Source organism: Clavelina lepadiformis, chromosome 2 (assembly GCF_947623445.1).
Source record: "Clavelina lepadiformis chromosome 2, kaClaLepa1.1, whole genome shotgun sequence".
In the NCBI taxonomy this organism is placed as follows: Eukaryota; Metazoa; Chordata; class Ascidiacea; order Aplousobranchia; family Clavelinidae; genus Clavelina; species Clavelina lepadiformis.
In genome coordinates this window covers 24,135,446-24,157,892 of record NC_135241.1, presented here as the reverse complement: position 1 = coordinate 24,157,892, position 22,447 = coordinate 24,135,446, and the positions used below count along the sequence as shown (strand labels likewise).

The 22,447-nt window shown below is 36.2% G+C and overlaps 4 protein-coding genes and 1 pseudogene across 5 annotated transcripts; 4 read left to right on the top strand and 1 right to left on the bottom strand.

Moving 5' to 3' along the window:
• The first annotated feature begins 1,633 nt into the window (after positions 1-1,633).
• LOC143447197 (uncharacterized) lies at positions 1,634-4,111 on the top strand. Its single transcript, XM_076947169.1, has 8 exons — positions 1,634-1,899; positions 2,060-2,169; positions 2,279-2,367; positions 2,479-2,612; positions 2,788-2,983; positions 3,290-3,426; positions 3,562-3,735; positions 3,884-4,111. Exons 1-8 carry the CDS (start codon positions 1,821-1,823, stop codon positions 3,886-3,888), a joined length of 924 nt encoding a protein of 307 aa, XP_076803284.1. The 5' UTR covers positions 1,634-1,820; the 3' UTR covers positions 3,889-4,111.
• Positions 4,112-4,914: 803 nt separating this feature from the next.
• On the top strand, positions 4,915-8,702 carry LOC143447199 (uncharacterized). The gene is made up of 8 exons (XM_076947170.1): positions 4,915-6,146; positions 6,361-6,470; positions 6,628-6,716; positions 6,852-6,985; positions 7,212-7,407; positions 7,696-7,832; positions 7,968-8,153; positions 8,240-8,702. Exons 1-7 carry the CDS (start codon positions 6,080-6,082, stop codon positions 8,147-8,149), a joined length of 915 nt encoding a protein of 304 aa, XP_076803285.1. The 5' UTR covers positions 4,915-6,079; the 3' UTR covers positions 8,150-8,153; positions 8,240-8,702.
• Positions 8,703-10,334: 1,632 nt separating this feature from the next.
• Positions 10,335-14,172, top strand: LOC143444969 (short transient receptor potential channel 4-like). Its single transcript, XM_076943761.1, has 10 exons — positions 10,335-10,767; positions 10,972-11,220; positions 11,393-11,546; positions 11,905-12,112; positions 12,215-12,424; positions 12,672-12,785; positions 12,980-13,123; positions 13,482-13,670; positions 13,785-13,874; positions 14,104-14,172. Exons 1-10 carry the CDS (start codon positions 10,533-10,535, stop codon positions 14,170-14,172), a joined length of 1,662 nt encoding a protein of 553 aa, XP_076799876.1. The 5' UTR covers positions 10,335-10,532.
• Positions 14,173-14,666: 494 nt separating this feature from the next.
• LOC143444968 (RNA polymerase-associated protein RTF1 homolog pseudogene) lies at positions 14,667-16,418 on the top strand (annotated as a pseudogene).
• Positions 16,419-17,961: 1,543 nt separating this feature from the next.
• Positions 17,962-21,661, bottom strand: LOC143446700 (F-box and leucine-rich repeat protein 13-like). 2 transcript variants are annotated; one of them, XM_076946456.1, is made up of 8 exons: positions 21,426-21,661; positions 21,097-21,338; positions 20,706-20,873; positions 20,396-20,578; positions 20,116-20,268; positions 19,779-19,862; positions 19,062-19,211; positions 17,962-18,286 (listed from the first exon to the last, which is right to left on the bottom strand). In XM_076946456.1, the coding sequence occupies exons 1-8, from the start codon at positions 21,648-21,650 to the stop codon at positions 18,181-18,183; spliced, it is 1,311 nt and encodes a 436-aa protein (XP_076802571.1). In that variant the 5' UTR covers positions 21,651-21,661; the 3' UTR covers positions 17,962-18,180. The 2 variants fall into 2 exon arrangements, with proteins under 2 accessions (XP_076802571.1, XP_076802572.1); XM_076946457.1 differs by having other exon boundaries at positions 17,964-18,286; positions 21,097-21,235; positions 21,426-21,615.
• Positions 21,662-22,447: the final 786 nt, after the last annotated feature.

Sequence of the window (22,447 nt, the reverse complement as noted above, 5' to 3'; positions counted from 1 at the left end):
TGTGACTTCTTCAACTACCGAGCAGTTGAACAGTGTCTGGCCGTACAGGTTTGTGGCGCTGACCAGACTCGACGCTTCAGTCAGGAGTGGTTTGCTTGACTGTGCCATTGAATTCTATCCACCTGGTACTATGGGAATAAAATTGAATTATTTTCGAATAATGCATGATTATGGTCACATTAAACTAAACACCACATCGATCAATAAAGATTTTCAAACAAAGACTTTTATTTCTTTCACAGCGCCATTTTGGGCAAGCGTCGGTAGCTGGAGCTAGTGTTCGGAATCATGCGATGGAGGAACCCGGAAAAGGACAAGGGTCTGCAAAGATGGAGCGAATCCACAGCTACCATCTGCCGGATGCATTGGTGAAAACGAAGAGATACAAACGTGCAACGAGCAACCATGTTTCGCTTGGAGTTGTTGATCAACCTGGTCTAGATGTCAATGTCCCGATGGGTTGCGCACGAGATCAAGAACGTGCATTGCGGGCTATGAACAGGTGACATCAAGCTTTGCTATTTTTCCAGTTTTGTTGCGATACGGATACCAGTAGATAGCATTGTGTGAGAGATTTGAATCATTAGACGATGAGATTTTTAACGAAGCACTGGTTACGCAAAGAACAAACCGGGAACCAAAAACTATTTTTAAACCAGGTCGATAAAAGTTACTGCGACGGATTGAACGATCAAAGAACATCGTGTTCTATTTTTGTTTGCACTGATAAAGAATCACATTAATCTTATAGCGAAAAAAATGTAGTTAATTTCTAAATGTAGCCAATTTCTGAACATAATCTATTTCTGTTTATAATTAAAGCAATAAACTGTGGTGTTAAAGTATAAAATACGTTAGAGACATCATTATGCATTCCTACTCAAAATAATACATCGGCGGATTGAGTATTGTTTAACCGTTCTTTAGAATCAAGCATCAGTGCTTGCTTATGGCTTTATGGGCTCGAAAAACGGAAAATTAATAAAAGATGTCTTGCTGTTTTCGAGGTTAAAGTTTTGATAAGCAGAGTGTTTATTTGCGCTTCTAACGATTAACCTATATTATTAAAATGCTGGAAAAAGGGTCCTAAAAACAAGTCAAAGCAAGTAAGATGGTTGTTGCGGCTAATTATGCTCGCATTGAGACAATAATCATTGACAACATGTTCGGTTAAAGAATCTATAGACATATCTGTTTCACGAAGACTTTTCAACTATTTTAAAGCAATGAACGGCAAACGCAGATACTATGTTAATGACTTTTAGCCAAATTATGTTAAATGTAATTTCTACAACATAAAACAACAACAACCACAACCAAATAACTTCAAAATAAATTGTTATATTTCAAATATGTCAGCCAGGAAGCAAATGGTGACACAATAAACTGCCAAGCAATGCAAGATTCAGTGTTAAACTGTAACTTTAATACGTTCAATGATGCATTCAGCACGGTCTCGCATTCTTATTGTGACTTAATTCTGACAGTCAGCAGATATATTTTCAAGGGTTGATTTCTGGCTTGGCGCACATGGATTGTATTAGATCATTAATTTCCTGTGTTAAACAATTGGAACCAATTTAAATTCGCAGCCATTGTAAACTGCTTACGCATACGCATGTAAGTGCCTAAGATGTTGCACGAATCAATGTACAAACCAGAAATGATTCTCATTTTTGCAACAAAAAAATGATACAAGCGAGGTACAAGAATCTTGCAGGCAGCTAAATTGCAGAAAGCTCTTAGTTGGTAGAATTTTTGTTTCTAGCTTTGGTTTCGTAACTCGTTGTACAAAGTATAGGAAATATACAGTCTGTAATATGCAGACAGCAATGAACAAGCGGATTTCATTTTTCATTCTCACTTTGCACATCTTCTGTCTTTTCAATGATAGTCAAGGTTGGCGATAAATTCGACCTTTTCGTGTTTAGTAACATACAAGCAGATAGCACTCCAAAATATCCTATAAGAATGTGGTAGCAGACGGTCTCCTACATGAGATAATTTCATTCATTTCTGCAATAGTTTTGCGTCTCTAACACAAGGTTTCTGTTATCAGGCTGCAACATTTGGCTCGGTGACCGCAAAAGACGCAAACGAACAAGCGCCGAAGAGATTCAGGCAACTGAAGCCCTTCGAGAATATTTTGCGGCATGTTTGAATGACAAGGTAATAGAGGCTCTTGAACAAAACAATCTTTTAAAGATATTTAGTTTCTCCGTTACACCAGTGAGCAGTAGGCAAGTATAAAAATCACTCAAATTACATCTTTTTCCAGGCTGTACTTACATCGGATTGGGAGTCTGTTGTTGATTATTCGGTTCTTGAAACCAACTGGTACAGAGACACAGAAGATTTCACTTGTTTGTAAGAAATTTGTTACTGCATCAAGTTCAGTCGAGATCGTTTCCAAAGTTGTTCAACGTTGTGAATTTCTTAGTCGGTACAGTTCAACATGATAAGTTACTTCTGTTTCAGAGGAAACGCCACTGCAGGTTGTTGGAAGAACGAGTTGGACGTTTATGTGCAATCGGGAAATTCTTCTGAGGACGTTCTTCAAGCAGGAAAATATTGCATCGATCAATACGAAGCAGATTTCTCTCAAGGAATTTGTAAGTAGAAGCAGGCATTCAACGATTGGCCACTAAATACATTAATCTCAGTGTTAAGAACTTTAATTCAAAAAATATGAACTATCCGAGAATGTTGCAAACCTGTTTGGGTTTTGTAACTTCAATATATAAACTTACAGTTGTTAGCTAAAAGATTTGTTTTTGCTGAATACAGTTGAATACCAGCCAAGTAAAAAGAAACGGGAGGTACTTCCAAAATCTTCCAACAGTGCACAACAATCATCTGAAGTTTATAATAACTTGAAGGAAGGCTATATTTCCTGCTTGGATAGTTCTGTAGAAACATCCTCACTTCCATCATTTGATTATCGGTTTCTATCAGATGTAGTGGACAAGCATCTGCAATACTCGTGAGTGTAAATGTGATATTTTACTTGCATACAAAGATGTTTTATAAAAATATATAAATTTCAAGTTTGATGTTAATGGTTATACTCGGTACACGAGTAAACTATACATATAGTTTGCCCATTTGTGAGATGGTGTCTCTTGCGTGGAGTCAAAGTTTCTGGTTAAGAACATTAATTTCATTGAACATAATTTCTTCTCTTCGCTCGAAATTCCTGTCTATAACATAGTCATAAATGATCGATGCAACAATGCCCATCGATTTTACCTGATAAACCTGAGCTGATGAAACTTTTTTTATTGCACAGGTGCGACATCCAGCGGACACTGTCGTCAACAGATCGGATGAGTTCAGTCTGGCCGTTCAGGTTTGCGGCATTGACCAGAATCGATTCTCCATTAAGGGAAGCACTGTACAGATGCGGAAAAGATTTCTTTCCACCAGGTAGAAAATGGAAGTTCCAAATGCCAGATAAAAAGTGACTGCCTTGGATTCGGAAATTTGTTGAAACGTTCAATTCAAATTCTATTGATAAAACCAAAAGCTGGCATTTTCTGAGTTAAACAATTTTTTTTTCAGAACCATTTTGGGCTGGTACTGGAAATTGGGGTGTTTGTTCCGCTTCTTGCGGAGGCGGAACGCAAACGAGAGAGCGGACTTGTAGAGACGGAGCAGATCCGCGCAGTTTATCCGACGACTGCATTGGTGAGAGCTTGGAGACAAGAAATTGCAACGTTGAACCGTGCGCTCAAGGTCATATTTTAATGGAAACAATCTAGAAGTAGAATTAATTGTTTTATGTTAATTTGAAAATCATTATGTTTTTTTTCAATTAATATTTTATTTTATCAAATTCATTTTCATTTTTCAAATTTGACATGCGGCGTATTTTTTACGACAGGTTGATGTGACAGCAGCCACATAAAAGTGAAGAAAATTTTGCAAATTAACCAAGAGTCTTTTAGTTAGTATTTTTCTCGGAGCATAAATCGTTATGCAGACAAATGCTCAAATACAAGATTATTTTATGAACAATCTCTTTTTTCTGTGCTATAAATCTTTTAACCAAATGTAATTTTTTGTCCTGTGAGTGAAATGAACAAATAAACAGCTTATTTTTTCCCCATTATCAACGTTAAAGCTGCAACACATGGGTAAAACTACTCTTTTCCACTGATTAATGAAAATCTCAGTCGGATTTTCTGAGCGGGTAAAGCAAACACTGATGCAGAAAAACAGATTTTAATCAATTAATTTTGAATATTGAAATATACTGTGCAAGCATCAAACATTTACTTTTAATAAGAAGCCTTCGGTGACGTACTGTGCATGACATTGGTAAAACAAAGAAAGCTTCACAAGTAAAAGATTTTTGTACGTGCTAGGATAGGTCGAAAGCAAGAAGTTACAAATGAACTTGACAGCATGAGGTAACACCGTAAATCACCGCTTTCATATTTCGCACATGCAGCATACACACGTACAGCATACGCGCACGTAATTCACAAAGATTTCATTCGCGCTTGCGCTACAACACATGGAGGTATCTGCGTAAACATGACTGTAGGATACTATAAGGTGCTTTCGTCATCATTGTTTTATGCTTTGTTGGAATTGCAAGACTGTGCAAATGTATGATTTATGCATGATGTACATAGGTGTGTGAATTGCAACTGTTGCAAGCATACGTGATGTAAAAGCTAACGACTTGTCAAATCATTATGTGAATCATCAGCTCAGATGATCTAAAGTAGTGAACAACGTATACAGTCGATGATCCTTGTGAAATAATTCCCGTTCATATTTGGAGACAACTATGCAAGCTAAAAATATTCGGTTTACTCATATCTACTATGAATCAAAACAAGCTTACATAAAGCACAGTGCTTGGTAAGTGGCGCAAGATAAATGAGTGCAGGCATTGAGACCAAACCACAACAGATTTTTGGTAGAAAATAAAGACGAACGGCTGCGTTTAAACGAAAAACTTGCCCTTTTCTAATAAGTAATTAAGCAGTACAGAGTTTACGTGGAAGACTGGTAAAACGGATTTAAGATTGAAAAAATAAACTTATTCACGATTTTCAGGGTATTTGGGTCATATCCCCAAATATATTTGTTCAGAAATTTCCGCGAATGAAAGAACTAATCCGGTTATTTATATTTTGTTGCGATTGATACTCGGCACCTACATAATACCCAAAACAGCAAAGAAACGAAAAAATGCACAAGATAAGCTCGTTTTGCGCGCGGTATAACCCCAACAGAACTGTAGAATGGAAGCAACAAGAATTGGCAGCGGAAAATTTTGTAAATACGTAAAAAAGTTTTATCACCTTAAAGGACTGTACATTTCCAACTGTGGCTCAGAAACCAAAGTGGATTTGACATTTTTCAATGCTGTTTTTTTACACAAAATTAAAAGCTCCGCCTATTTGATTGCGGTTTTACAGTCGCAAAATATTACTTTGTTTGTTCAACCTTCGGCGGAACGTAAAGTGGGAGAAACATAAGAAATTTGAAAACTTGATGAGGAAATTAACAAAGTACCATTTCGTATCATAACTAGGGTCATAATGACGTCATTAGTAGTAAGGATACATCTTTAACGGTTACGCAGCGGTTACAAACTTGCACCACCAGGAAATGGTATGGCGTTAGTTTATGTGCAAAGTAAGAAACTTTTATCGCTCAGAGCGCTCGTCAGCCATAGTAACCAAATGTACCAGGATATGAAATGTGGTAATTGTGTGCTTGAAGTCATTCGAACAAAATGAAAATTTTTATGCATTGAAATATTTTATACGCGATTAAAAGCGTAAGATTTCAGGCTGAGTGAACTTTTTAAAATCGGGCTGTACACTACCCCTCTTGGTATCGCTTGTTGAGATCATTGTTGGAATCTCTAGAAACATATTCCCTGTCATAACTTGGCTGAATGCCAGTAAGACGACAACTTTTAATAAGTGGAAAGTTTATCAGTAAACCATCAGTAAAATTGTGAGAGTCAGAAAACGCGAAAATAGTAGGTAGAATTATTATTTTTCCTAGATTACCTTTTCCTAATTAGTTGCCCAAATCTGATCTGAACAGAATCATGAACCGGAGGTTTTCAATCTTCATTCTCACTTTGCACATCTTCTGTCTTTTCAATGAAAGCCGAGGTTGGTGATATGCACGTTTTTTGTGAATAATTGCAAAGCACTTTACAGTTAATATGAATATCACGTCAAGTCAGTCATGTGTAATATAAATGCAAACGCTTGTTGAGAATAGAAAGAACAAGCTAGTAGCATTGTGTTTCGGGGACAATTCCGTTTGTTTCTTTTCATCACTTCATCTTTGCTCGCATCTTTAACACAAGGTTTCTGTTATCAGGCTGCAACATTTGGCTCGGTGACCGCAAAAGACGCAAACGAACAAGCGCCGAAGAGATTCAGGCAACTGTGGCACTTCGAGAATATTTTGCGGCATGTTTGAATGACAAGGTACTTGAGGTTTTGCGACTATTGAGCAAAACGACCTAAGAATACTCATAGTTTCTCCAGTATACCAGTAAGCAGTAGGCAAAACTGGTAGCACACATAGTCAAACAGCGAATATAGTCACTCTTAACATTAAAAGTCACACAAATTGCTGTTCCAGGCTGAACTTACATCGGATTGGGAGTCTGTTGTTGATTATTCGGTTCTTGAGACCAACTGGTACAAAGACACTGAAGATTTCACTTGTTTGTAAGAAATTTGTTACTACGGTTACATGTTAAAGGCTATTTGCATGAAGTTTCAGCAAGATAAAATGCCAATGTTTTTCAAGTTTTGCATTTCTTACTCGATACTGTTCAACATCATAAGTTGTTTCTGTTTCAGAGGAGACGCCACTGCAGGTTGTTGGAAGAACGAGTTGGAGGTTTATGTGCAATCGGGAAGTTCGTCTGAGGACGTTCTTCAAGCAGGAAAAGATTGCATCGACCAATACGAAGCAGATTTCTCTCAAGGAATTTGTAAGTAGAAGCAGGCATTCAACGATGGACACTTAATACATTAATCTCGGTGTAATGTAGTGTACATAACATATTAATCTCAGTGTTAACGATGGGCCCCGTTGCATTATTCTCAGAGTTAAGAACATATAAAATATCAGCAAATATTGCGTACCAATTAGTTATCTGCGGTTCTAATGTAGTGGTTTGTAGTAATTGACTAAAAGGTTTTGTTTTTGTCCAATAGTTGAATACCAGCCAAGCAAAAAGAAACGGGAGATACTTCCAAATTCTTCCGATAGTGCAAAACACTCGTCTGAAGCTCAACACTACTTGAGGGAAGGTTATATTTCCTGCTTGGATAGTTCTGTAGAAACATCCTCATTTCCATCATTCGATTATCGGTTTCTATCAGATGTAGTGGACAAGCACCTGCAATACTCGTGAGTGTAAATGTGACATTTTACTTCCATGATAAGATGTTTTATCAACATATATAAATTTCAAGTTTGATGTTATTGGTCATACTCGGTATACAGTTTGCCCATTTGTGAGATGGTGTCTTTTGCGTGCCATGGAGTCAATGTTTCTGGTTAAGAACGTTAATTTCAATAAACATAATTTCTTCTCTGCGCTCGAGATTCCTTTCCACAATATAAATGATGGATGCAACAATGCCCATCGATTTTACCTGATAAACCTGAGCTGATGAAACATGTTTTATTGCACAGATGCGACATCCAGCGTATACTGTCATCGACAGATCGGATGAGTTCAGTCTGGCCGTTCAGGTTTGTGGCATTGACCAGAATCGATTCTCCGTTAAGGGAAGCACTGTACAGATGTGGAAAAGATTTCTTTCCACCAGGTAGAAAATGGAAGTTCCAAATGCCAGATAAAAAGTTACTGCCTTGGATTCGGAAATTCGTTGAAACGTTCAATTCAAATTCTATTGATAAAACCAAAAGCTGGCATTTTCTGAGTTAAACATTTTTTTGTCCAGAACCATTTTGGGCGGGTACTGGAAAATGGGGTGATTGCTCCGCTTCTTGCGGAGCCGGAACTCAAACGAGAGAGCGGACTTGCAGAGACGGAGCAGACCCGCGCAATTTATCCGACGACTGCGTTGGTGAGAGCTTGGAGACAAGAAACTGCAACGTTGAACCGTGTAGAAATATTGAATAGAAAGGTAAGATGGTTTGAATAAAAAAAGATTTTGATGTAAAATGAACTGATTAAATGTAAAATCAAAAATCGTCTTTGTTTTAACAACAGGTGGTTAGTGGAATACATAATAATGATGACAACTTTGCTGAAGATGACCAAGAATCGATCAGTTTGTTTTTTTTGATTTACATCTTTATATAGAAATAAGTGTCTTTTAAATTTTAAGAATTTGTTTTGTTCCTTTGCATAGAGTTTATTAAAAAGATTCAAAGCAGTTGTACATTTCAGTCCTGTAGAAAAAGTGAAAAAATAAAAGAAACAACTTGATGTTTAACGATTTTCTTTAAATATTTCTTTAAATAATAAATCAGTCAACTTTCACTTCACATCTTTGTTTGCATCTTTCATAATCACGGCTGATGTTTAAGGTTATTTGATGAAAATAAGATTTGCAATATTCTGCTGTACAATATTATACAATAACAATACACTACTATACACAGTATATTTTGCGTATATATCTTACTCGTTGCCGTTAATAAAAGCCTACAGTTTGTAAAATGGCAGTTTATTTTTCTAAAAGCATTTGCTTCTCAAGTGATTTCTGTGAAATGATTTGTATTATTATGACGTCATACGTAAGGTCATCGGTTTGCACAGAGGTGAAACTTCAAAGCATGCCTTCTCACGAGCTCGATCTTGTTTTCATCACACACGCACCTACGCATGCACGCACACACTCACACAAACACACACAGGCCCACGCCGCACACAACGTCAATTAAATTATTATTCGAATATGACGTATCTTATCGCTATAATTTCTTTATTATTCAAATATCCAAATATCAAGCGCACGAAAGGATCTTCTGAAATTATTTGTTTATCGTTATATTGTCTAATGCTAATGTAAATATTTGACATTTCTCAAGACAAGAATATTGTAATTTGGCAATATCTCACAAATACTTTTGTAGTAAGTGCAATACGGGGGAGAAGAGTATTTTCAATAATTCAAAATTAGTTTTACGAAACAGTAAACAACAAACATGAATTGACATCATTCTAAAAACCTTAACAAAGATGGGACTCCTAATATTTCAACAGCCAAAACGAGTCAAATTCAGGGTAAGTATAAATTACAGTTGTGTTGGCATTTTTGTTGTTTAACGAACATCAGAGCCATAATATATTGGGACATCAGTGAATTAATAGCTATAGGATACTCTAGAGTCTAGATCGTATTTGGCTCATGACTCACTCATTGTTAGATTTAGAGAACTGATTCATATAATTTTACACGCTATAATGTCTTGAGTTCCCTAAAACCTTATACTCATATGCTCCTGTGCTTTTCAGAACTCAAAACTAGAGAACGTTCTGGGAACACTGGTAAAGTAAAGTAAATGATAATTAATTAATCATTGTGTCTAAAGCATTTCTGTCCGACAACCAGCAATTAAAAGAGGGCAAGCACCTGCTGCAGTAGAACATGTCGGGGAATGCTGGGTTTTGAAAGGGGAGTGTCGAAAAGGCGCAACCCTATGGAGTAAGTTGCCAAAAAGCTGGCAATTTCCTGATGTACAACAACTTTTACACTTTTGCAACATGTTCAATGTAAAACTTCATCGTGTACAATTTCATGATGTACCGTACGTATGTGACTTGCAAATACTGTGTACGTGTTGCTAAAGCTAACGGCTTCCCATATCATTGTGTGAATCAACAACTCAGGGAATTTACAAGTAAAATGGTGGGCAACGCAGGTAGTCGATGATTATTGCAAATAAGACTCGTGTTTATGTTTGGAGAAAACATTGTTTGGATTACTCACATCTACAGTACTACGACGCAAAACGTAGTTTAGTTAAATCATATTAATAGGTGTAAGTATTACCGAGCAAATGTATGCAGGCACTAAGTGAAAATGGCAAAGAATATTGATTTCTGGACAAACTTTACATTTTTTTAATTCAGAGCAGTAATATTGTTGAAGCACTGCTGATAGCGGGATGGTGTAAACGTAAAGTTATTTTTATTCTTTAAAATTATAACCCAAAACGTGAAAGGAAGGAAGAAAGCCAAGAGGAAAGAAATAGTAGCCAAGCTTTGAACGGAAAAGTCACCTGATGACGACGGTTATTACCAAAAACAAGTTTAATTTACAAAGTAATGTTTCTGTAGGTTAAATATCTTTCAAATTCAAAGCAATATATTGCAAAAGATAAATGAATAAATGGTGATGATAAATGACCTTTTAAAACTGCAGTGTTTATTAAAAGTTACACAAAATATGTTGGAAGCTTAAATGGGTGATGCCAGATAAAGTATTGGGAGTAGTTGAAAGTCTGTTGCTCATTTGAAAAAGGCCAAGATCGTTTCTTGAAACGAAAGCTCATAAATGATGTCGGACTTTTCAGCATCTAACACGGACACGTTCACAGCTGACTCGTTCGCCGTAATAGTCGAGTCGGCAAAACAAAACGTCACTTGCGGTAATAGAGATGACGTAATTCCACGAATTGCAGCGACAAGATCAAAAGAACCGACAGAAAGGAAAACATCAAACAATGAAACAGAAACTCCGGTCGTCGAAACAAGCGCGAGAGCTCTTAAACGATCACGACACCCAGGAGGTGGCGCTGTTTAACCATTATCCAGATATTTGATTTTTATTTCTCTACAAGATTACATGTAATAACCAGAACATGCGTTCATGTAAAACGTATATCTGTGTTTCCATACAAGAACATGCGCTACTCTTATTCACAGTCTGATATTTATATTTAATTATTAGATGAAAATTAACCAAAATTGTCTTTTATCAACTATTCTCGCAGCTTTCACAAGAAGTTATTCTCGTGTTTCGCCATCCTCTTCTTCTACGTCATTAAGCTCCGTGAGTGGTTTTGCTGACGACATAACGATAACGTCACTTCCTTCAGCAGAACAGCTGCATTATGACGAAGCAGTGACAGGAGACGAAAGAGAATATTTTTCAATGAAAACACTCTCGGAAATTGTCAGTGCCGACATTTTGCAGGAAGTGAAAAGAAAATTAACATCGATTGAAGGAGGAAATGTTAAAGGTGAAATACATACGTAACAATCGTATTTAACATCGTAAAGCATTTGTAAGAGTTCCGGTAAACGTGTTCTCGATCAAAATTACGCTTGTATAACGGAAAAAAAAATTTGTGAGTTACTAAATGAACCAAAACAGTTTCAGTTTCACATACAGCCGACACGTCTGCATTTCAGGACTTAAAAACAAAGTTCAACTGAGCCCTGCATTGGAATGGGAACAACGACGCCGAAAGAAGCAACAGAAAAACAAATTGTGTCAAGATTCGGTTGCAAAGTCCGAAATAAAAGCAGGTTGGAAAGTTCGCCGCGACCTTGCAAACTTAAAAAGGTGATAAAGACATCGTGTGCAGCTTACAAAATTATTTTTACTGTTTTTTACTGATTAAACTTTTGGTGAGAAGTTGTCAGGCTTTGTCACTGTTATCGCTGTTTACTTGTTGTCAGAGATTTCGAAATTTATCGCAGCTTTCACAAATATTGCTGTTGAAAATATTTCATTCTAACCTCGTATAAACAACATCGAAAATAAAAAAAACATTTAGCGTATTTTTAGGTCAATGGTCGTTGCAGACCATCTGTAGAAACGTTTTATGCACACGTTTGACGTTGGAGCAAACACGATGAAAATGGTGACAAGTCACTTTCCAGTAGTTACGGTATCATCATGCTGATCTTTTTATTTTAAGGTCAGGTTCTCGTTCCGTCAACTCTTATTATCTTGAAAAGGTGGCATCGGGCGATGTTCGCGACGTCAAAGCACTATTTTCGCTTTCCAAGATAGACAAAAGCATTAAATTTCAGCCAAACTCTCTCAATCAGCACGAAAAAACTGCCCTCAGAATCGCCATAGAAAATGAAGATGTTGAAATGTGCCAAGCATTGCTGGTTCATGAGGTGAGCGAAATTGTTGTGCCAAGTGCAACCTCGGTCGACATTTCTAACGACATGTATGGATAGAAATATTCATTTTGTTACATCCTTGGGGTTGCTTGTCAGGTAAAAGTTGGCGATTGTCTTTTGCACGCTATCAACCGCGATTTCTTAGCCGGAGTAGAAGTTATTCTGAAACATGAAAGCAGCGAAAAGGTCGAAGTTGACTGCGAAAATCCCAACTTCAATGTCGGTACTACGCCTATGATACTTGCAGCGATCAAAAACAACTACGACGCATTGAAAATGTTACACAGATATGGGCACAGATTAACGGTATTTTGCACGCTATTTGTGGGACTTTCTATAATTTGTGTTATACTGAAGGTCATATCTTATTATCACCAGGTGTGGAATAAAAAATTGTGTTTTGTGCTAGCTTTAATTATTGAACGCAGATAGGTGAGAGCAGACTCGAGATAGGTGTAACAACCAACAACCCATCGTGAAGTCAAGCAAGACACAAGATTAATTTCACATTTCCCACTATTTTTAGTAAAATTTGTTTCACAAACAATTTTAGGAATCCATTAGCTGGTGTGAAGGAATACACACGGCTTACTGGGAATCCGCCAATAAACGAAAAATGATGTGCAAAGCAAAAGCGAGCCCTGCCTACATTACTTTGATGTGCGAGGTATTTGGTTTCTAAACTTTTGTTGGAATGAACATATAACAAATTGTTTCAATAATATAACGAAAGACTAAGCTTAGAGGTTTCTTAACTAGCTCTGCGTTACCTTTTGATTTTACAACTTTCTTTTTTTTCGACAACGTTCTACTTCCAATTTTGAGCTATTAATAGCAATTATCAATTTATGTATTAATTAGGTAAATCACCAAAATCCGATGACGTTTTGCGTAAAACAGATTAAAACTTTACAAAAAAATGCTGATCGTGAAAAGGAAAACAGTGATTTCTACCACAAACTCGAAGCTCAAGTGGAGAAGTATATGTGCTCACTGCTCGACCAAGTAAGTCATAATTTGGTTTATTGATGATTTTAATCGCTGTGCTTGTAAAAGGTGGAATTAGCAAACTAATGAAAGGAGAAACTAACAAGCTGTTCCTATTGCACCTGAAAAAATTGTGCGTTCGAAGTTCTATTTCACAGTTTTTGTTAACCTAAAGTTAATGTTATAACATAGTCACCTAAACCTAATCCAAATCTTTCTCCCTTTCTCCTATCATCCTCTAACTTCAATTAAACCCTATACAACTTAAATCAGCTTCTTGCATGCTAATTCTCTTAACCACCTCAACCAACGGGCTGCTTGACCTACATTCGGTGAAATAGTCACTCTCGAACTACAAACACTTTTCTTTTCTTAGATACAATCGTCGAAAGAGCTCGCCACTTTGTTTGAGTACGATCACGTGTGTTTTGATGACGCTCGATCAGCAATTAAGGCACTTGCAAATGAGCCAACTTCGAGGAAAGTTGTGAGCGCTCGCTTGGAACTGCTAGAGCGCGCTAGCAAGCTACGTTTAGTAAATTTTGTAACTCATCCCCACTCGCAGGTAAATAAAGGATAACTTTGTAACATTTATCTTTGAGCATATTGCTGAAATACACTGCCAAATATTTCAAAATATGTCGTTTATATCAGACTACATTGTTTGTATGACTTTCAGCTTGCCTTGAGTTATATAAGATACAGATACTTCTCCGCACTTTATTTCATGTTTTTCTTGATAGAGGACATTTGTTGTTTCATTGTTTTGGTGCGACTCCATTCTAAAGTTGATAAAAGTTTCGGTCGTGACATCATCTTATCTGACCTGACGGGATTTCAAATCGAAGCTCATTTGCACTTGCGCCCTTGTAATTGTTCTTCACACCTTGCCCACCTCGCACTATTATCTCCGCTTAAACGCAGGTGGTTACTATGTTTTCTCGTTGTCGCCATGAAAGTCTGAAATCTCACTATAAATTATTCTGTAACTCACACAGTTGCTTCACATTCAAGTAGAAGGCAAGCAGCTTAGCAACGCACAAGACCAGGAACGTTATTTAAATTGAGCATAATCGTAACTAGTGAGTAAAAGATTCGACAAAGTAAATAATAAATATGGTTGAAAATTGGTGCTGTATTTGAAGTAATGAGACTCATTTCATGTAAAGTTAAAATAACTTTTCAAATTTTAGATTTATTGATTCATGTAAAGTATTTTGTTCCTCAGTGATTCAGTTAGTTTCGTTCAAACTTAAACTAAATTTCCAAATTTAAATGAAAATATTTCAGATTCTGGGAAATGACACATTATTTCATGGAGTTGCTCAATCATTAAATACATTGTGCAGTATATATTTTGTTACCTTCCAACAATCAGTTTATTTTGCGCTATTGCGTATGGGTGTTGAAATAAAAAAACTGTTAGCTGATATTAACCCGCGTTGGTGAAACGGTTTCAAGAACTTGACGTTTGTGAACATTCTTCTTCTTTCACAGTAAATAGAAAGATTTTGCTAAAAATATATCCTGCGTTTAAGACATCGAATTTAGTTTTGACGAAATGAGCAGAAAAAGAAAGAATCGTTTCTTTTCTGATTCAGATGAATCTGGCAGTGAAGTTTTTCTTCAAGTAGATTCATCTTCAGCAAATTATCGAATGAGCGGCATCACTTCATCGAAACCAAAATTGCAGACATCGACAGCAAACTCTCTCGAGGAAGAAGCACTCAGAAAGAAATTTGATGACGGTTACGATTCGGATCTGGTCGGAGATGAAATGGATCGTCGCCGATTGGCGAACATGACAGAGAAAGAACGCGAGCTCGAATTTTATAACAGATTAGAACGACGCGAAACTCTGCAAAAACGATTCGAACTTGAAAAGAAGCTTCTATTTGGACAATCGCGAGCAGAAAGAGAAAAATACCAACAGAAGAGAAAGAAGCGAAAAATATCCGTCTCGAGTTCTCCATCTTCCCTGCCGGACGCTTCCGACAGGAAGAAAATCATTGGGAAGAGACAGGAAAACGAAGCTTTAGAAAAGCTGAAAGCGGAAAGACAACGAAAGAAGAACAAAGTCGTAAAGACAAAATTGCAAGCCAGTTCTGTTTACTCGGACGATGGTGATGATGAAATGCCGATGACGAGGAGTCGACTTGCCGCAAAGGTTCCCAGTTCTACCGATACAAACTTTCATAAAGAATTTGCTCACACATCAAACAAAAATGGTCAAGATAACATCGTTACAATGCAACCTCCACTGAGCAAGGAAAAGGTTTCAACCATTCGATTGTCAAGATTCAGGTTGGAAAGATGGTTTTATCTTCCAATGTTTAGAGAAGTTGTGTTGGGATGTTACGTCCGCATTGGAATCGGCAATCATGAAGGCAAGCCGGTTTATCGAATGGCTGAAATAGTCGATGTTGTTGAAACTGCCAAAATTTATCACCTGGGTAAAGTTCGAACAAACTTGGGTTTCAGACTGAAGCACGGTCAGCAAACGCGCGTCTTCAGACTTGAATTTGTTTCCAATTGCAACTTCACGGATTCTGAATTCTTCAAATGGAAGCAAGCAATGGAAGAAGCGGGCGAATCTCTTCCAACCTTCGATGACATCAAAAAGAAGCAAGCCGCTATCAACAAAGCGAGATCGTACATTTTCAAAGACACCGACATCGATCGCATCGTCAAAGAAAAAAGTCGATTCCGAAAGACTCCAATTAATTATGCAAGGAGTAAGACCGACATCATGAGGCAGATAGATATCGCCCTGGAGCGGGATGATGCTGTTGAGGCGACCCGTCTCGTTGATGTCTTAAAAGATTTGGAAGAACGCGCCACTCAACTGGACAATCAGAGACAGAATCATTTGGCCGGGACTACTTACATAAATAAACGAATTAAATTGCACAACTTGCAGAAGGTGAAGGCCTACAAGGAAGAGTGGAAAGTTCCGCGGAACAACGAGGCCGACCCATTCACAAGAAAAAAATGCAAACCACTCCTCATGTGCAGCACAAAAGATGGAAAGCAGAAAGAAAGACTCCTCCAGGAAATAGACAAACTTTACGGCACCGGTTCGTCAGAAAGCAATTCTGATCCTGAACCAAGCAACATGGCAACTGCACAACCAAAGCACATGTCCGAAGATCGTTTTGATGTTCACGATTTTGACTTAAACATAGATCTGCAGATGCTTTCAGCCGACGAGAAACCTTCGGCAACCAAATTAAATCCATCGAGTGAGATTTCCGACAACCCTCATCATTCAATTGGTTTTGCTAAATGCAAAAAGCGCAAGGCTTTGATATAAACATTCAGTCCTAGCTGAAATCGTTGTCTATTGTAAGACAAATTGAGATTTATTGTGTTTTACATAAGTTAGATTTATTTTGATGCTGAATTTACTGATGTGTGTTTAACGTTGTCTATTCAAGAGTCGATGATTGAAATAAACTTGAATAAAACAATCTTTGCCTCAATATACGCAAATTTTATCAAACAAGGGAATAAACCGGATGTTGTTATTAGTTAACATTAGTTATGGCGCAGTTTATAAGTTAATATACAGTGATAAGAATTGGGCGATACCCATTCACAAACCTTAGGTTTGCCTTCAACGCAACTCCTGAATACGCCACTGTATGCTAACTATACACAATTTTACTTATCAACGCAATATTACACTGATGGTTGTCGGTAGTTTGACGACGCTGACGCTGTTATCTTAAGCATAGGTTAGTTGCGCAATTTTATCGATTAAAAAATAAAACAACTGGTTAGTCTAATTAGACCAACATAAAGGTTTTAAAGAGCATAAAGCTAAATTCGGCAAATATTCGCTTAAATTATAATTTTATAAATGAAAGGGCTCCCACTAATGCTGGGTCTCAGGGCACTGGACAAGACTAGTATTACACGAGCCACCACAAATATTTTAGCATCTTGTTAAATTATTATTTTAACAATCAGAGATTATGAATTAAATACAGCGATTAACAGCTGCTTGTAATCTTCCCAAATACCAGGAGTTTGAATCTATATCGTTGCAGATATCCAAAAAATATGTTAGAAATAACGATAGAACGCAGTCAGCTTGCTTACCTGGCTAGTGAAAGCGTTTGTTAGACATATCCGTTTGGTTCTTACATTTCTTCTTTGTTTTTGTGTAAATTTTAAGATGTCAATGTTAGAAGACACGTCGATTAAATTTAAATATCTAATTTCAATGCGGAAATCGGTCAAATTCTGAACCTGTCAAACTGAAATTCTACATTAATATACTTCAATTGGTGTTCTCTGCTACTTCGAAACCTTGTTGTAATCCTTGGTGTTCAATTTTTGCATCCTGGTTAACACTTGATGAAGTTGCTTCCAAATGGGAAGGTTTTAAGCGAAAGACTTCACTTTAGTTTTTTTCGATTCAGATCATTTTCAAAACTTCGTTTTAGATTGCATCTCCTCTACCTTAATCAATGGAATTTAGCGCATTATGCTTAACTTTTCTCTTCTCTTGCCCAAATTCACTACAGAGACATGTTTTTGTTTTAGTGTAAAAACTGAAATGAAGTAGGCGTTGTCTATTACTACATGGCGGCTTGACATTGTGTTTCATAATTTTGCTTTCCTGTATTTACCCTTTCTTTGCACATTTCTAGAACCGTTTGCGTGGTGTTAATTTTTGAATTCATAATTCAGGTGGTGTCTTTATGTTTTGTGGTCGTGCTAACTTACCAAGTGGGAATATCTTGCACTTTTAACTGTTTAGATTTGTGTTCTTAGAAATACCTTTCTTGCCACTTAACAACAGTTGGTCGCTCCACAGTCACACACAAGCTACAGTAAGTTAACTTTAATTTTCAAAACCTACACCAAAAAAGAAACTAAAGTTTATGACTTTCGTCTGAGTTATGTTATATGTATGTCCAGCTAAAATCAGTTGGCATATTAACACGAATTGTTGACGCAATAATGATGTTCAATATATCATGTGACCATGTTACAATAGGATATTTTGTATGAATCAAATGAAAAGCAAATTTATTAATCACTTCCATTTGCATTTCTATCAAATTTCACTCAAAATCTTCCAAAGTAATATTCCTCAAAACATGGTCGATATCTTCATGTTTAAGCTCATTGATTGGCATCCTATTCCATAACAGTTCAAGGTCAGGTTTCCTGTAACAGTAAAACCAGTCAAATCACTTTATTGTTAATCTGCAACCTATATAACCAGTATTAGCTTGAGATTTAAAGAAGTTCACTTTTTACAAAAATGTACACACACTGTCACTGTCACAAAAGTGCAAAAATACTGAAAAATATTCCAATATTTTATTTTAGTATTACATCGTTTCCTATGGATGCATCGTTAGTGTGTTTTTGCGGGTAATCTGTAAATATTGCTCGCCAGTTATGCGTCGCTTTCCCATGTGGAGGAGCGACCGAACGGACGTTTTTTTGTATCGGTACGCCCTTGATTTTATGTTGGTTTAAGCTGTGCTTCTCCTATAATTTCAATTAATTCTCTTTTTCTGTTTTTATGACGCTTGGTGCCCGCATTTAAACCAAACAATATCAGTGAAACGGTCAGGCCATTACCAAAGAGTGTTCCTGGAAGTCTAGGCTGACAACATTTATAAGTCATACGATGATCGAATTAAAATTAAGTGACCAGCAACCTGTATGTGCGTTGTATAATGTGATGTTGTGGTTTGGTAAATACGCATGCATTGTGAGTTGAATGTATTAATATTGGAAGCAAACCTGTCTAATTCAAAAATCTAACGTGGGCATGAAGAAACTTGTTAATTCGATCATGTTGATTAACATTGTGCAAATTGACAACATTTTGTTAATCAAAGTCCGAATAAAATCTGATGATGATTTAATTAAAGTTATTGAATTAAATTATTAAAATTATACTTCACGTCGTAACAAAAAAACATCTTACCGCAAAAAGAGATGTTTGACTTTTTCTTCAGAAATACCGCTACAAAAAGACATACTGAGACGATGTAATTTTGGCAAATAACGTTCTATTTCTGCAAGCCAATCGCCTTTTAAACTTGTCAGTCCCTGTAAACTAACCACCTCTAGTTTTCTGCAAATAAAAATATGTCTAATTAAAAGATTATGTTAAATAATAAAGCAGTGTGGAAATTTGAAAATTAACAGTAAAGTTGTTACTGTTGCTAATAATGTTACTGTCAGCTACTTATTGGAATTTGCACAAGTTCTATTGTGTGTATTTAAGTAATCTTTCCTACGTTGTTCCAAGTCATGATTGAAAAGCTTGTCTGCGTTTATCAAAAAAAGTCCCGAAAGCTTTCACCAAACAAGACCAATATTATTGAATTGTTAGCGTAAGAATAATTATCGTCGTATTTCAAAACGTCTTTGTCAAAGTCATCGACGGCTCCTCAATGCTCATACCTTATCGAGCTTGTTTGCGTTTTATCGATGAAGTTGTCACAAACTTTCCCGACATAATGAACAATCATTTAAGCTGAATATCTCCAGTTAGATCAATGAAACAAATAACCAGTAAACCAGTGGTTTAAGCTACAACAGTTAAAAAACGGCTCAAATATTACACGACACAACGTCTTCAAAATTGACCAACATGATGAATTATTTCACTACTCGATTATTTTGAGACTTAACCTACCTGCATGATTTGATAAGTTCGTCAATTGATTTATCGGTGACTTCGCAGCAAAAGTTAAGTTCAATTCTCTCAAGATGAGGACATCTGGCAAAATATTACGAGAAAGACATGTAATAGGTAATGAACTTGATAAAATTACAACAAATTTACCACTACAGCATACATACATTACTGTTTCAAGTACACGTGTATATTGCTTTGCCGACTATAACTTTTTTTCTTCAAATAATACGGATGTCAGAATATAATTTCAGTCATAGAATTATTTAAACAAATGAACACGACACGGCAGATTTATTGGTTTTGTTCAAATCTAAAATATAAAACATAACCCTACCCAGATAATATTGCATTTACTGTGTCATCAACAACGGCGTCTGTATAGCCGATACAAAGGTCCTTCAAGTTCAACCGAGGTTTCTCTTGAAACAAATGATTAACAGCCTGGGTAGAAACTTTTGTTGCTCTTTGCAAACACAAGCATTCCAGTCTACAAGAAACATATTGCACTTAGATTAAACATATTATATTATTGTACTTCAGCTCAACTTTAATGATGAATTGATTGAAACGAATAGCAAATAAATTTTAAATGTGTTATTATCTATATTCGATACCTTACTTTCCCACACAGCGCATAGATGCTTCTATCAGTAAGATTTCTGCAGTCATAAATATGAAATTGTTTTAAGTTTGCAAGACAATGGCAAGCATCAATCACAGAGTAGTCAGTTTTGTTATCTCCAGATAGAACCAAGAACTCAATCTTAGTTTGTTTACTGACAAGATTCACTATACCCCTGTACAAAATAAACGTTTTATCTGCGGTACATTTGATCATTCATCAAAATGTTTTCGTATATTTCATATTGATAACAAGCTAACTTAAAGCTTTGCAATAACTATCTTCCTGACAAGATGTGTTACCTATCGCTAAATTGTTGGACGTCGAAGCTAAGAAAATGCAAAATCTGACAAGGCATATCAGCAATAAAAATAACACCATCATCAGTAACTTGTGAACATTCCGAGATGTTCAGTATTTTAAGATGCTCAAATTTGCTCACAACTTCTATGGCTTCATCATCGACGTTACTGCAAATATGACACTTAAGAAAAATAGCTGTCGTCACCAGTATTAAATAGTAAATTTACATTTACAGACTATCATCAGTTGTTTACAATAATTTAAAGTGATTTGAAAGTGGTAACGAATTATGTTTTTTATTGTAATTAAAGGTAACTGATGACGCAATCACAGATTTTGTGATCATTCACACTTTAATTAGACTGTAATTGATTTATGATATGCATTTACCGGCATCCACTAAGATTAAGCCTTTCAATTTTTTTACAGTTTTTTCGGATTTCATCCAGGATTTGAGCCGTGACATATTCACATTCTGTCAATTCCAAGTGAACAATATTTGAAAACTTGTAAAACGTCCATCGTTTATCTGAACCAAACACAAAGTTTCCAGTGATTTGACAAAATGAAAGGGATCGCAAATTTTCGGAAACTAAATCGATCACAGACGAGAGGTTCTCAATGAAGGAATCCTGAATATAATCCAAGAATATTAAAACCTATGTCGAAATTCAACACATCCACATCAATAGTAAAAACAGTAATAAGTGATTCTTTACCATATTTATTATAGGTCCAACCCAGTTTGTCACGTCTAATTCTTTCCATAATGAAAGGTGAAATGACAGTGAATCGAATTTTCGACAAACGAAGGCTACTACACTGAGAATGGTTACTGGAGACAAATAACTAAAAATCTCCAACCAAAGTTCTGAAGGAAGTTTCATCCAATCGACTTCAGTTGCACATTCTCCGCTAGAGCGATCAGAAACGGAATCCGCCATAAGTTAACCTTATTTTAAATTGTAAATTTTGGATCGTAAATTCGATCGATTTTGGATCAAAAGTAATAATTAAAATGTAAAATTAATTGATCAAGAAAAGAAATATAATGCTTAAAAACATTTATCAATCTTTTTCAATTCGTTCCAGATTTAAAACAACACATTCTATGTTTCTATCAAGTAAAGTAAAAATTTGACCACTAACTTAATTCATCAGACACCGAACGAACTTTGTTTGTTGTCTATGTTATATACTTGTTAACACAACTTGTTAACACACTTTCTTCCCTAGCAAAACAATTATTTGTTCAACTCGTCATTATGCTCATACCCGAATGTAAAACCAAGAACATTAAATGGTCGATTTAGGGTCAAAAGTAATAATTGCACCAAGACGTAATAAGAGTAATGCGCAAGTAGAGCAATCAACACCGCACTTTCAGGTTTTTTAGCTTGAAATTTTTTAATATGTTTAATATCTACTTGGTCTTAAACTCTTACTTATTTGACTTCACAAACATTACTGGCGACAAAGATATCTGCCATTGTCGCCGTTTTCTCGTTTTCAAGTTTTGTTTGCTTGCTGTTTGTCATTTCTCGGACATGGTGTCTATTACCAGGTAACTCATAGCTGTCGTGGAAGAAATTTCTGACAAATATTTCAACGCAAATTAGAAATGTTTTCATAAATGACGTTTTTTACTCGGTAGTTTTTCTACTTAAATCGAACTTAAGGTGATTAATGGACGTCATTATCGGCAACATTCCTATAAGTACTGACTGTCGGCAGAAATCTT